Source organism: Spea bombifrons, chromosome 2 (assembly GCF_027358695.1).
Source record: "Spea bombifrons isolate aSpeBom1 chromosome 2, aSpeBom1.2.pri, whole genome shotgun sequence".
NCBI lineage: Eukaryota > Metazoa > Chordata > Amphibia > Anura > Pelobatidae > Spea > Spea bombifrons.
This window is the reverse complement of record NC_071088.1, coordinates 47,010,638-47,026,734: the sequence shown is the minus strand read 5'-3', so window position 1 is coordinate 47,026,734 and position 16,097 is coordinate 47,010,638. Positions and strand designations below refer to the sequence as shown.

The 16,097-nt window shown below is 37.8% G+C and overlaps 1 protein-coding gene and 1 long non-coding RNA gene across 2 annotated transcripts in view; both read right to left on the bottom strand.

Moving 5' to 3' along the window:
• Window positions 1–3,032: 3,032 nt before the first annotated feature.
• ARL8A (ADP ribosylation factor like GTPase 8A) overlaps window positions 3,033–16,097 on the bottom strand; it is a 13,996-nt gene continuing 931 nt past the window's right edge. The window contains exons 2-7 of the mRNA XM_053457783.1: window positions 14,991–15,071; window positions 8,633–8,706; window positions 7,853–7,946; window positions 6,253–6,320; window positions 4,531–4,601; window positions 3,033–4,154 (exon numbers count right to left, since the gene is read on the bottom strand). Of these exons, the coding sequence (XP_053313758.1) occupies window positions 4,105–4,154; window positions 4,531–4,601; window positions 6,253–6,320; window positions 7,853–7,946; window positions 8,633–8,706; window positions 14,991–15,071 (438 nt within the window). The 3' untranslated portion in view covers window positions 3,033–4,104. The remainder of the gene's footprint in view (window positions 4,155–4,530; window positions 4,602–6,252; window positions 6,321–7,852; window positions 7,947–8,632; window positions 8,707–14,990; window positions 15,072–16,097) is intronic.
• On the bottom strand, window positions 11,520–13,920 carry LOC128475304 (uncharacterized). Its single transcript, XR_008346488.1, has 3 exons — window positions 13,758–13,920; window positions 13,315–13,722; window positions 11,520–11,621 (listed from the first exon to the last, which is right to left on the bottom strand). It is a non-coding gene; the product is annotated as an uncharacterized LOC128475304 (long non-coding RNA).

Below are 16,097 nucleotides of genomic sequence, written 5' to 3'. Positions count from 1 at the left end.
CTCCAAATTTGACATGCTGAATTAACATAGTAATTTAGATAAAAAAAATTTAGAGAAAAAGACACATGCCCAGCAAGTTTAAACTTTCCAGTTTACCCATGGAAAAAATCTTATTTTTGGAGGAAGTTAAGCTTTTCATTGGTAATTCACTTGAAGTCGCACATAAAAAAAATATATATATATACATATATATATATATATATATGTTTTTAAAACTACAACATCCATGTTTTTATTAAATATATGTAGAGTTAAGTACATTTTTGTAAATATACACTGAAAAATGCTAATAACACAAATTTTTTTTTTTAAAGGTGAAAGTGCTAAAGTCCATTGTCAAACTGGTATAAAGTTTCAAAATAAATATACCTTTCCTGAAAGCCTTGCAAACTATATAGTGCCTGAAAGCACATCACCTGAGGATTTCACTACTTACTTTCACTTTCACTACTTACTTTCTAGGGGGCCATGGCAAATAAGTAACAGAAGCACAAAAGTTTTTAGGAAGACATTTTGGGAAAAATTCTGCACACTCAGTTACCTGGAACAAGAAAGAAAACGACAAGTTAATTTGCAACTACTTCTGAGCACATTTGTGTGGAATGTCAACATTACACAGTTATAAGAGACCCTACATCATGAAAGTCCCAAGTGGTCTTAACTTTTTTACAGTTGTACCAGGAGTACACACCTCATGATTTATTGGGGGAAACAACTTCTAGACCACCACAAAAAAGTAGTGAGTGTACAGCCTGTATCACAATGTAAATTTGCTGTCCTCTCAAAATATTTCAACACACAGCCATTAATGTCTAAACCTTGGCAACAAAAGTGAGTACACCCCTAAGTGGAAAAGTCCAAATTAGGCCCAATTAGCCATTTCCCCTCCCCGGTGTTGCGTGACTCCTTAGTGTTACAAGGTCTCAGGTGTGAATGGAGAGAAGGGGGGTTAATTTGGTGTTATCGCTCTCACACTCTCATACTGGTCACTGGAAGTTCAACATGGCACCTCATGGCAAAGAACTCTCTGAGTATCTGAAAATAAGAATTGTTGCTCTACATAAAGATGGCCTAGGCCATAAGAAGATTGCCAAGAACCTGAAACTATGCTGCAGCACGGTGGGCAAGGCCATACAGCGGTTTCACAGGACAGGTTCCACCCAGAACAGGCCTTGCCATGGTCGACCAAAGAAGTTGAGTTCACGTGCTCAGCGTCATATACAGAGGTTGTCTTTGGGAAATAGACGTATGAGTGCTGCCAGCATTGCTGCAAAGGTTGAAGGGGTGGGTGGGGGGGTCAGTCTGTCAGTGCTCAGAAGGGTAGCAAATGCTCCTTCTTTGTTGTTCTTACTGTAAAGAACTCTTTTCACTGCTTTAAGTGAAAATTCTTATTTGAGTCAACTGGATGACACTGTGTTTTTGCACAGCCCTGTTAATGAACAGGTCATTAGAAAGTGGCAAGTGTTGTCCCTGTATGCATTTGTAAATTATATCATATCCCCTAGCTTAGCTACATTTAACTTCTCTACCCTCTTTTCATAATTAAAGTGTTCCATTCCCCTTTTTATTTTTGTAGCCCATCTCTGCACTTTTTCAAGCTCTCCAATGGAATTTTTACACTGCACATTCAAGGTGGGGTCTTACCATTCTTATACAGTGGCAACATTTTCCTCCCCGTGACTCAATACACCTTTTTACACATAATATCTTGCTGGCCCTTGCATCAACCATGTATTAATTTATTTACTTAGTATGTCAAACTAGGATTTTAGGGAAGGAATCTGTCAAAGGGAAGAAGTGGGAAAAGGGAACCAATAACAAGACACTGGCGCAGGTTTAAGGGAAAATCACGGAGAGGGGAAGAGAGTAGGCCAATGGTAAAATGTTTGCTAGAGCAGGCGCAATTAACATTCTAACCATTTGGCTGTGGCTTCACAGTGAGAGGGGTTGGAGAAGTGTAACATTATCACAGTACCAACATTTACATGGCAATGTATAATTTATCTTCAGTAGTAGGAAGATGTGTGTCTGTCAGACACAGGCGCAGACCTCACACTTTTGGTTCTACTTCTTTGTTGGCCAGAGGGAAACAGCTTATTGATCCAAGGAGAAATCTGACTGCCATTTTGGGGTCAAGAAGGAATTTTTTCCCTGGTTAGTGCAAAATTGGAAAGAGCCAAACTGGGGTTTTTTTGCCTTCTTCTGGATCAACAGCAACAAAATAACAGATATAGGAAAGGCTGAACTTGATGGACGCATGGGTTTTTTCAGCCTATATAACTATGTAATAAGAGGTTTATGATCTCATCAAAGAGATCTACTGCCTAGGTCAAACCAGCAGTATCGATACATGACACTATAGGGATGATCTTAACTGTATTTTCATACCATACCGTACATATCTTGTATTCTGTTGGGAGCTTCAGGAAGTTATGTATTAATAGCGCGGGAACTGTCTTTCATTCTTAGTCTATTACCTAGTCCACAGGAATAATGTTTTCTGTAATTATGGCTTAACATAAGGTAACAATAAATGGCAAACGAACGAAGCGTCTGTTAAGTTGTTAGGGGACATTTCTATGAATTATGTGGAGAGTGACCAATGGTTTATAGACCTATGGAGTGCCAGTCAAGAAATTATTATGCTGCCATACCACCCTGAAACTTGTTCCAGAGGTGGCAGCCCCTGTGTTACTTTATTAGAGACTGGGCCCCTACTGAGCAAACAACCTCTATATAGTACACTTGATCTAGCAGCTGGAGAAAAAAATCAAATCTCCCTTGAGACATTTCCATTTATTTTCACCACAGATTTGTAATTTATTCAGGATCTTTATATAAAAAAAAACGTACTAATTGCTCAGTGCTGTCCTTTAAAAGGGGGGGAAGGAGTTTGAATAGCCTGCTGACAGCAGTGGGCAGGTGCCCAATGGGAAAATGTTACCGTTACATGCTTAGCATCAGTAATCCTTTTTTAAAAATGTTGGTTCTTTGTAATCAACATGAGCGTTTTATTGAATAAGATATTTGAATGCTCACAAATTATTAATTTATTAGAAGTAAACAAATTAAATACTGAAAAAATACATTACAAAACAAAGATATAGATGAATTTTGATTAGGGGCTTTTTGTAGAAGAGAACTGTCCAACTCTAGCCCCATACATACGTCAGGATTCCGGGGTAATACTTATTATATTGCTTTGCAGTACAGAAAGGTAATGAATTAAGTACATTTTAATTAAGGAAATTGTATTATTTGATTATGGCCATGAGGAACCTATGAACACAGCCTGTTGTAGGGCCATGTCTATATGATATGATCATTAATAAGTCACACTTATCAGCAAATCTCACTCATTAGTATGTCTCTGTCTGCCTTTTATTAACCCATCATCAAATTTCAGCAAGCGGTCCGATAATAGACAATATCTTCATATTTCAGTTTTTTTATACTCATAATCCAGCCAATAAAATGTCTCATGACCCCTGCTTACAACAAGGTTAATTCCTTAATTAATCCAATGCCTCCTCTTGTGATGAGTTATACAAATTTATGTAAATAAATTAATGCTTTTGGAGTTCAAAAATAAATAAATAAAAATTAAAAAAAAAAAATGTGCAAACCTTTAAAAACCTGTAGCTTACATACAGAGATAAGTAGTATGTTAATGTTGCACTGGAATGTTTTATCTATTTTCTCTCATCATTTTATATAAATACAATGGAGAATGGCATACTAAACTAAAGTCCTACATTAAATAAAAACATATACATATATATATATATATACACAAACATACATACATACATGTATATTTATATACACTCACACATTAACAATAAAAAGGGAAAGAAATGGACCAAGGGAGGTAAAATGATTTTTTCTTACAAGGGAAGGTGACAGGAAAGTGTTAAAATACAATTTAGAAGAATGCAGGAAGAAGATGTTGATGTGAAAACAGAACAATAATTCACAGACAGATGAAAGGAGAGAGCAAATCTTAGGGTTTGGGCGCCTTTCCATTTTCTTGATATTGTGGCAAGTCCCAGACACAAAACACTCTCCAAGAAATTTAAAATGGCAGATGAAGATATGGCGTCCTCAGCTCCGTCTAGATTTGGAGTGCTGGATAAGCCATTGTAATGTAATGTCTGAAAAAGGAGTAAGAGAATATAAATGTGATTAACAATTGCTGCAATTGATTTCACCTGCCAGAAGTGCAAATTTTCTAACATTTTCAATTTTTCAGTCAATATTCCCATGCTACTACACGTAGTTGCCGACTCAATCCAAAGATTAATTACTATGCGTAACTTTTATACCACTTGATAAAAGTCCGTTGGCGGCAATGGAATGTCGAGTCTGAATATGCCACATTTTTAATACATCACTGAGAATTAAAAAAAATGATCTTTTTTATTTATATGTGCTATTCTGGTTGTGTTTGTATGCAGCATTATAGTAATATCAATATAAAGATTTCCAATTATCTCCTTTGTCCCTTATTGCCATATTCCCTTTACCCACCTATATTGTCTTTTTCTTTGCAAGAGATGGAATAGCAGCAGATCTCTCTATCCTGGATGGCAGACAGGTTCCTGCACAAAAAAAGCATGATAGAGAAAAATTACGTTTTTATGAAGTATTTGAGTATTGAAAGGACACGTACTCAGTATTCTATACTAGATCAATTTATTAATTTACATGATAATTTATGGGTCAGAAGCCTGGGAAAACTGGATAAAATTGCTGCAAGAAGGCAAAATGGATTAATTAAGATTAGCAATCCTTTAATTTCTTCTCTTGCAGCTATACCTCTGCAGTTTGAAAGAAATAGAGCTTTAACAATATCCCAATAGAGTCAATAATACATTGATATGAAGAAGTAGTATTGTCCTCGTATATTCCTTATTTTTTTTTTTTGAAATACGCGGCAATTGAGGCTGTTAATTGGAATCCAAAATTGTTTGTCTGTCCTAAATTATGTTATGTATGTATGTATTTGTTTAAATTTTATCGATGTATTTATACATTTACTTGTAAGTTTTTTTGTATTTTCGTAATAAAAAAAAAAAAAAAAAAAAAAAAAAAAAAATTTACATGATAATTTAATTTAAAGGTGCTTCTCCACATAGATGGGTTTTTTCACAGCATTCCTAGATTTTGCACTCTGCAGTCTATATGGTGGATAGTTAAATAGATAGCTAAATAGTTATAAAAATAGAAAGATGTGTATAGTTTTTTTTTTTAATTAAGGTATAATATATAATCTGCTGCGTGGTTAAACTACATGGAGAGAGTAAAATTTTGATTGAAAAGCAAAAGAGTGCAAATAACCTTTTACTCCATAAGTCCAAAAAAAAAAAAAAAAAAAGACAAAAACCCCTTATTCATTAAGTGGTTAACCACTGAATGAGATTGAGATCACAGTGGGCCAATGTTTATTTTTAAAAACAAAAAAGTGATAGCTGAGAGAAGATAGCATGACAAAAACATGAAAATCATTAGCAAATAAGACAAGTTGTTGTTTCCAACAAGACGAGTATATATTTAGGTTTTTTGCTTCAGCAGTGTACGGTTTATAATACGCTACAGCTCAAAAATGTTGAGGTCACTTAGCTGTTTTCATGGAAAACAAGGACGTCTTTAGCTGAGCTAACATTACAACAAAAAGATTTTTCTAATGAAAAGATAGCCTTTTAACCCTAAACTTGGATTAGCAAACACGACGTGACATCAGAACACAGGAATGATGGTTGTTTGTAAAGGGCCTCTGTACGCCTATGAATATATTATATTAAAAATCAGTAGTTTTTAGCTACAATAGTCATTTACAACATTAACAATGTCTGCATTGAACTTCTGATCCTTTCCATGTTATTTTAGCGGACACATTTGCTTTTCTTTCAAAAACAAGAACATTTCTGTCACCCCAAAGTATAGCATAGGTAAAGCGTAAAAAAAATATTCAGTTATTCTTACTAAATTATTAGTATAAAGAGTATAAATAGTATAGTATATATAATCTCTGTGGGTTACTAAAAGGCAAATTAATGCTAATTGAGAAAGAATGGATATCATCATAGCAAAAAATGCTTGATTTGGTATATTTCAGTGCCATCTAGTGTCTTGTAATAATAATGCAACACTGTGACAAATTTAAAGTGCACCTTAATTTATTTATTTTTTTCTAAAAAAAAGGTCTGATATAGTGAATTGGTTCTCACAGTAAAATGATTTCATACTCACATCCTTTCAATTAATTCCTTCTCATCCAAAGCTCCTGGAATATCTCTCTTATTTCCAAGAACAAGCACCTGGAAGACATGAATTACCAGTTCTTATATTCATAAATTATATTTTGTATCAACTACAGTGCTTCTATACTTTATTCCAATGTATTTTATTAATATTCAATAAACAAATGTTTCCAGACACACAGCTCCCTAGTGCAACTCGCTAAATACGCACAAGCACCTAAAGCTTACGTGGCGATTTATCCGTACTGAATATTCTTACTTTGAAGTAGTGGATTGCACAGTAAACAAATTCACTACAAACAGGTATAGTAGTCTACTTTGCAGGGGCGTTGCTAGGTCTCCAAATGATCCGAGGCTAGAGCCCACAGCAGATTTGATAGCAATGGAGTCCGCTTTCAGAGTGGTCGCCCACGCTCTCACACACACACACACATTTGCAAAACATTTATAAAACAAAATTCTAAATTTCTTTATTTCCAGTAACCTCTGTGAAATACGTCTGTCTACTTTAGACCTTCAATTTTAACTCTATAATATGTACTTAAGGACTTGTCCCAGTGCTCAGATTGCACCCACAGTGGTCTCCTCTCAGAGTCTCAGGTCTCCACTTGATCCTACCCTTAATTTTTCTTATTCCCCTTGATTCTTATTCTCTCTTCCAATTCTCTTTATCTCTCCTCCAATTTCACTTTATACCTCCCTTTTCTTCCCCACTTCTCGTTATCCCTCCTACTATTTATTATCTCTCCTCATCTTTCATTATATTTCTCCTCCTATTTATCTGAATGTCTCTTCTTTATCTTTTTCCCTTTGTCCACATTTCTTCATTTTATTACTTACTTTTGCCCCCCTTATAATAATAATAATAATATTAATAATAATAATAATATTTGGCATGGCATTCCCACATCTTTCCCGTGCATTCACAGTGGCACACAAACACTCACACATACGCCAACACATACGCACTTACACGTCCATGGTCACACACACCCTTACACATACACACCTATGCTCACAGACGCTCAAATCCTTGCTCACACACGCACAAATCCATGCTCACATACACTTACATATGCATGTTCAAACACAAACATACATACATACATACATACATACATGCTGACAAACACTTACACACTTTCCATCCTTCCTTCACTCACACCTCTTAGTTCAGCTGTAGATTTTCTTTGCTGCTCGCAGCTTCACCTCGAGTTACGTGGAAACGCTCTGTTCCTGCCTCCTTGGGCAAGTCCAAAATTGTTTGCAAAGGGCTTTTGAACCAGCTTGGGGGATCAGTTGTGGGACCCCACGGTAAGCGTATGCTTTAGCCCAAGAGTCTCCATTTGGGGCAATGAAGTGGAGATTCTGGGCTTCAGCCCCAGTAGCCCCCAATACCGACACCCCTGCTACTTTGTTTATTTGAATCTATTTAGTGAAGGAGGCACTACATCAACCCAAGAGATTACAAGAATTTAAATGTGATATTCTCTTTATTTTATTTTTCTATAGGATTTGCAATTCAGGGGAGCCATTAGTTAGCTTAACTAACTACAAATGCTTAAACCATAGATGACATAAGTTCTCACCGGTATCCCCTGTAGTTGGGCCTTGTCCAGCAAGTTATGAAGTTCATTTTTTGATGCCTCAATTTTGTCCTGATCAGCAGCATCCACCATGTAACTGAAACATACATTTAATGACGATTAACAGTGCAGTATTAGTAAAATAATACTTGCTCAGTATTATAATAAATCACAACAGTATGTATTTTTAATATAATATCCACCACGGATTTTCATTGTTGGTGAGGTTTGTATACAGCAATATTAGACATTCAGGAATGAACAGCGACACAGCTGTTTGTCATTCAATACATATATTAAAATACCTTTCCATTAACCCAGGGGTTGGGACACATTTTCCATGGGAGGCCAGGGCAATTTTTGTTATAGTTATATTTAGGAGACAAGTTAAGTTACTTAAATATACCTAGATTAGGGCAGACAGTACATCACATGATAAAGTGGTAAGACTCCGTCCCAAAAACCCCAAAACATTTTTCCATATTAATCTCCACCTCCTTCCGATAATCGGAACAAAACAGTAAAAGTAATGAAAACAGAACTATTTTCTCAAAAGCCCCCATCCCCTACCCCAAAAGCTGTGGCTGTACACATCTATGATGGTTACACAAATAGCCTATGCAGGGGATAGTATATAACACTTGGGACCGTATAAGAGGGGGTTTAACTTGATAATCATGTTAAACAGACCTCTTCACAACTATGGCAACCTTTTTTCATCTTGAGTTTACCTTCTTTTAAGAAATACAACTCCCATGACCCTTATCTTATTGTTATACTCACACAATTGCGCTGACACCTCTGCAGTATCTCTCCCACATACTTCGGAATCGTGGCTGCCCTCCTATATCCCAGAGCTGAAACACAAGAGTCAAAATCATATACCTATACATTTTTACAAAAACGGCAGAAAGCATGCCACATTTCAACTGATTTTACTAAATTGAAAAACAGAGAACACTAGCACTCATGGACAAATGTGTCAAGTACCCATTTTAATTCAGTTACCTAAATTTCTGTGTTGTATTGCGATGATCTCTATGGGATACACGTCCGGTGTGCTCATTTGTTCTGTGACGATGCCCCTACGTCACCACAATCGCAGTAATCGCGGGGGGCACCGCTGCTGCTGTCTGCCCAGGTGTCTGGACCCCCCCAAGCCTGACAGGAGTGATTTTACAGGCTTAAGATGCAATCGCCGGAAAAGCCTGCAATCGCGTTCCCAGCTGCCACATGCGGCTTCAGGGAAGGAGGCTGTTTGTTGCTTGAGTCCCCCACACAAGTGTGCGGATCTGCTACAATATTTCCCTGCTGCCTGAACTGCAGCGTTAACCCCTTCAATGCTGCGATGAGGTATATTGGGGGTTAATACCCGTTTCGTAGGGGGCTCTAGCCCAGGCAGACTAGCAACAACAAAAAAAGAGCCCCCAGAAGCCCTGTGATCAAAGAGGCTCCTCCCCACAATTGCCGGTTTACCGGCGACTGTGTCCCAGCTGCCATAGCAATATATTGTTGATTTTTTTTTGTCCAATTTTGGTAAAATTAACCACACTTTTGTTAAAAGTAAGTAACACACCAAAATTGGACAGAAAATCATGCTAAGTCAGCCAGTACATGCTGGAATCTGGGTATGCCTGGGCATGATAGGAGTGTAACTGCTGTTAACAATCATATATATTTATTAATATTGTTACTGAATTTTTTGTCCAATTTTGGTGTGTTTCTTTTAATAAAAGTGTGGTTATTATTTATTTTTTTGAGTGGTCATTTTCGGTCAAGTGAATCCTGAATTTTCGGGCCAGAATTTTAATTTTGGTGCATCCCTAGTTTTTATAGGTGAAACTGAAAAATGTTCCTTTTCCCCCCTAATTACCCCCACATTTTTTAGACATTTCTCATACTTAATGATAATTTTTATGTGTGGGGGTGCACTAAATGAGATAGTGGGCAATCACCGTTGAATAAAGACATAGTAAAAACAAAAACGGCTCTTGTCATTTAGTGCAAACATGTTAAAAAAACCCTGGTCATGAAGGTGTTGAATTAGACATATATTCATCCAACACTACATTATTTATGTTGGTCTATACAGTTTATATTCTCTCTAGGTGTATAGGTGTCAGACAAAACAGTTGATATCACTGTCCATATATTCTCAAACAGTAAGTAAAAGCAATAAAGCTACTGTCAAATTTAGATTAATCTTCACTCACATTGTGTACAAAAAACAAAACCATGTAAACCCATACATATTAGGTCATGGCATGTCACAGTTACTTTGACATTACAGAAAGTTTGTTCTTACACAAGACGCAACAGACCTTCCAGACTATAATCACAAAGAGTATTCTTCAACAGCACACTGAGGCATGATCTGGCGTTTTTCCCATAAAAGCAGTGGTGTCGGGGTTCTTACAGTCAGGAGCAGCAGTAAACAGCTATTACAGCTGACATTACTAACATATGACAGATAACATTTGTAACAAAGCTTACATACACAAGTTTCAGACAAGCCTCACACAACTGATACATTGTCTTCCTTGTATGTTTCTGAATCTAATGTATACTATTGACATAAGACGCAAGGGAGATAAGACACAACACTCCTCTTTTCCCATCGATTACACTCTTTTACGCACCAGTAAGCAGACATACTCCAAACTTACTCAAGTTCCAGTCCAAACTTGCAATACAGGCACACAAATTAATTTACAATACAGAGCCTGAGATCCATGCCATACTAAGACAAGAATAAAAATAATCTACACTTCCCTATTCATAGCAAAATCAGGGTGGTCACTACACCTAGCACAAATAAATCAACTCCAAGCTCTCATATAATGGAACATTTTTCACACTGCAGTTAAATCTAGACTACACAAAATGTCAACAGTGGCCAACATAGCATGATAAAAGACAAGAACTCCTCTCAGCATCATGTTTCCTCCTTTCTGATGCTTTTCCAAGCCTTTGCTGCAGCTGCCTTCAGTTGCCTGTTTGTTGGTCTTTCTGCCTTAAGTTTTGTCGTCAGCAATTGAAATGCATGCTCCATCGGGTTGAGATCAGGTGATTGACTCAACCATTGCAGAATATTCTACTTCTTTGCCTTAAAAAACACCTGGGTTGCTTTCGAAGTATGTTTTGGGTCATTGTAGGTATGTAAAGCGAAACACCATACAATCAACTTTGCTGAATTAAGCTGAATCTGAGCAGACAATATATCCCTATACACTTAAGAATTCACCAGGTGCTTCTGTCAAGCATCAATAAACACTAGTGACCAAGTGCCATTGGAAGCCATGCATGCCCATGCCATCACACCACTTCCACCATATTTTACAGATGATGTGGTATGCTTCGGATCTTGAGCCGTTCCAAGCCTTCTCCATACTTTTTTCCCCATCATTTTGGTTTCATCTTTAAAAAGAATACTGTTCCAGAACAGTTTTTTTATTTTTTTTTTTAGATGTTTTTTGGTAAAGTCTAATCTAGCCTTTCTATTCTTGAGGCTTATGAATGGTTTCCACCTTGTGGTGCACATTCTGCGTTTGCTCTTATGAAGTCTTCTCTTTATGGGAGACTTGGATAGTGACATCCCTACCTCCTGGAGAGTGTTCTTCACTTGGCTGGATGTTGCGAAGGGATTTTTCTTTTCCATGAAAAGGATCATCCACCACTGTTGTCTTCTGGGGATGTCCGGGCCTTTTAGTAATGCAGAGATCACCAGTGCATTCTTTTATACTCTAAATCTACCAAACTGTTGGGTTGGCCACTCCTAACAAGGCTCCAGGGCCTGACGGTATTCACCCACGAGTACTTAAGGAGCTGTGTCAGGAAATAAGTGAACCTCTGTTTCTAATCTTTCGGGATTCTTTTCTTTCAGGAATTGTACCAGAGGATTGGAGGAAGGCAGATGTGGTTCCTATTTTCAAAAAGGGTTCCAACTCTGTGCCCGGAAATTATAGACCTGTGAGCCTAACTTCCGTTGCTGGGAAAGTATTTGAAGGGCTGTTTAGGGATAATATTCAAGAATTCCTTGGGAAGAATAGTATTATTAGCATAAATCAGCATGGTTTTATGAAACATAGGTCATGTCAAACTAATTTAATTGCATTCTACGAAGAAGTAAGTAGAAGTGTAGATCAGGGTGTTGCAGTGGATGTAATCTACTTGGATTTTGCCAAGGCGTTTGACACGGTTCCACACAATAGGTTAGTATTCAAACTGAAAGAAATTGGCCTAGATGCAAATTCTTGTTCTTGGGTAGAACATTGGCTTAGAGGTAGAGAACAGAGAGTTGTTATAAATGGTAAATTTTCAAGCTGGTCAAAAGTGGTAAGTGGTGTCCCTCAGGGTTCTGTTCTGGGACCAATTTTATTCAACATATTTATAAATGACCTGGCAGTAGGCATTGAAAGTCATGTTTCTGTGTTTGCAGATGACACAAAACTAGGTAAAGTTATACAGGGCGAGCAGGATATTACTGTGCTGCAGGGGGATCTAGATAGACTGGGGGACTGGGCACTCAAATGGCAGATGAAATTCAATGTAGATAAATGTAAAGTTATGCACTTCAGGGTAGCGAATGCACAAGCAACCTACACCCTAAACGGTAGTGAATTAGGGGTAATGACAAATGAGAAGGATTTGGGAATTGTTATAGACAACAAACTAGGCAACAATGTGCAGTGTCAGTCTGCGGTTGCTAAGGCCAGTAAGGTATTGTCGTGTATAAAAAGGGGCATCAAGTCACGGAATAAAGATATAATTTTGCCTCTGTATAAATCAATGGTAAGGCCGCACCTTGAGTATGCTGTGCAATTTTGGGCACCTTTTCTAAAGAAGGATATGATAGCACTAGAAAGGGTGCAGAGGCGGGCTACAAAATTAATAAAAGGAATGGAGCACTATAGTTATGAAGAAAGGTTAACTAATTTAAATCTGTTTAGTTTAGAAAAACGTCGCCTCAGAGGGGATATGATAACGTTATATAAATATATTCGGGGCCAATACAAACCATTGTGTGGAAATCTGTTCATAAACAGGACTATGCATAGGACACGTGGTCATGCATTTAGACTGGAAGAAAGGAGATTTAGACTAAAGCAGAGGAAAGGGTTTTTTACAGTAAGGACAATAAGGATGTGGAATTCTCTGCCTGCAGAGGTAGTTTTATCAGAGTCTGTACAGACGTTTAAACTGCAACTGGATGGATACCTGGAAAAAACATAATATTCGGGGATATAATCTTTAATTATGGGGAAACAGCTTATTGATCCAAGGAGAAATCTGACTGCCATTTTGGGGTCAAGAAGGATTTTTTTTCCCTGGTTAGTGCAAAATTGGAAAGAGCGAAGCCGGGGTTTTTTGCCTTCTTTTGGATCAAACAGCAATAAATTAACAGATATAGGAAAGGCTGAACTTGATGGACGCATGTCTTTTTTCAGCCTATGTAACTATGTAACTATGTAACATTCCTGCCATCTCTCCGATGCTTTTTTTCTTTTGCAGCCTAAGGATGGCCTGTTATACTAGTATTAAGAGCCACTTTGTGGGTTCGTAGCAACAACTTCCAAATGTGAATGCCACACTTCCTTTTCTTCTCTATCTATCCTTCTTTCTCTATGTCTATATTCTCACTTTATCTTTACAAAAGGCAGTTCCGCCAAAAAAAAAACCACTATCCAACAGTCGCCCCCCTGAACACATATACACACACAGCATCTGATAGCCCTTCACCTCCCCCTGCCGCATACAAAGATCTCTTGCAGCCCCTGTCCTCCATGCACACAACATGATTGTGCATGTCCTTGCCTTGCTGCACACAATATGATCCAGCAGGCTCTACCTCCAATTCCAACACACAACATGATCTGGTACTCCCTCGAACCTCCACACACACACACACACGATAATCCACCAGATAATATAATTTGTGCAGCCCTTTTTTAGAGTGAGTGTATATGTCAGGTTGCATTATCAAAAACATTTACCTAATCACCTATGGTATAAAAGTGAAAAGCAAGGGTGTTTTGGGGTGCAAAATATATGTGCATCGACTAACAGTAATAAGTGAGCAAAAAATAACCATTATTCGTCTTACACAGTGTGCAATTGTCCACACAGAACTCTAACCAAGAGTTTTTGTAAACACTAGACAGGGAATATTTGCCACACAAAATCTGGTGCTAAGCGTAAAACCAAAAAATATACCGTATTTGCTCGATTATAGACAACCCTGATTATAAGACGACCCCCCAAATCTGAATATTAATTTAGGAAAAAAGAAAAAGCCTGAATATAAGACGACCCTATAGGAAAAAAGTGTTACCAGTAAATGTTAATTGATGTAAACTATTTTTTTAATAAAAGCTATGATTGAGAAAAATATTTTGGTTTTATTTCCTTCTATTTTCCAACCAGGCCCCCCCCAGTTATGCACATCTGCCCCAGAAATGCCTTATACCCCCTATATGCCACTGTGCCCCATGATATGCCTTTTAACCCTCTAAATGCCACTGTGCCCCATGATATGCCTTTTAACCCCATATGCCACTGTGCCCCATGATATGCCTTTTGACCCCCCTATGTGCCACTCTGCCTCCAGAAATGCCTTATATCCCTATATGCCACTCTGGCATTAAGGGGGTTAAAAGGCATTTCAGGAGGCAGAGTGGCGTATAGAGAGTTAAAAAGGCATTTCTGGAGGCAAAGTGGCATTAAGGAGGTTAAAAGGCATTTCATATAGCACTCTGCCTCCCCCCGCTGCTAGCCACACCTCCCTCCGGCTGCAGCGTAAGTTGTCTACGCGAATCGCAATCACAATCGCGTACACATCTACACGCTGCCCCGGCTACACATCGGGGAAGCACCGGTAAGTGGGGCGGGGGGGGGGTTTGAGACAGGAGGATCCAGGTCCCCCGCAGCTGCGGGGGATCTGGATCTTAGTCGTCTCATAGTCAGACCTATTTAAAGTCTGATTATAAGACGACCCCGATTATAAGACGAGGGGTATTTTTCAGAGCATTTGCTCTGAAAAAAAACCTTGTCTTATAATCGAGTAAATACGGTAATTGTGTGTTCAATATGTTGAGGTAGTTAAATTTCCCTTGGCCATTAACTGCGTTAGGCACATGTTTACCTTAATAGTCACATTCCCTTTGGTGATTTTTCTCATGTTAAACCCAACAGTCGGTATCATGTCTTCATTGAACTGTCCAGACTGCAAGAAAAAAAAAGGAGGCTAAATGAAATATAGCTAGTTAATTATTCCATACTGGCTTTGTTACAGAAGTGAGAACTACATCAAATAAAGATATTTTGACATAAAATGGGAAGTACATGCATTTGTAAAATGGTTAATTGGGAACCTGTCATCAGATGTACTAAGTATATATGCATCCACACACTAAACAATGTGCAGTGGAAAGGGATTCCTGAGGATAGATAAATGGACCCCAAAATAGGTAGGCTGGGGTTTACCGGTGATATTTAAGGTCAAATACTGGTATAGCTGTAAGAAGCTTTGGAAGATAGAAAACCTAAGTTTGTGGAAAATTTAAACCTGTTGTAAAGAGAAGCACTCCTATTGTCCCCGCATGACAAAGTATTATTGGAGTGATATTTCAGAAACAGTTGGGGTTCAATATTTAAGTATCCATGTTCCAAGGAGAGTGATGACTAATGGTTATACAGATAGCCTTGGGAAAAAAAGAGCCAATTGAAGCTCTTAGGTCTCCCCTCCACCACTATCAGATTCCTGTTGTCCAGGCTGTCGGGAGCACCATTTCTGCATACCTTATTGCTAAATGACATTAGACACGCATCAGTATTTAGAATACATTTAAAAGCTGCACAGACTGTGAAGAAAAAGACATTGGCACTGTTTAAAGAGAAACAAACATCTACATGCAGTGCCAAAAGAAAGAAGTATTTACTTCAGGTTTTCTGATCGTAGGGAGAACAAAAAACTCCGTATACTCAAGAGTATTTTTTTTTAATTCCAACTGTGGTGGTTTGCTGAAATATATATATATATATATATATATATACGATATATATATATATATATATATATATATATAGCTGCCAACAGGAAAATAGGTATATCCAAGGAAGCCACTATAGAGGGTTAGATTACAGCGACCAAGTTAAAGGTATGCCCTGGTCTTAGGGGCTGAATGCAAACATAGGGGAAGATTGGGAGGAGACAGAAGGTGGTAATAGCTAGTAAGGCCTACGCAGATAA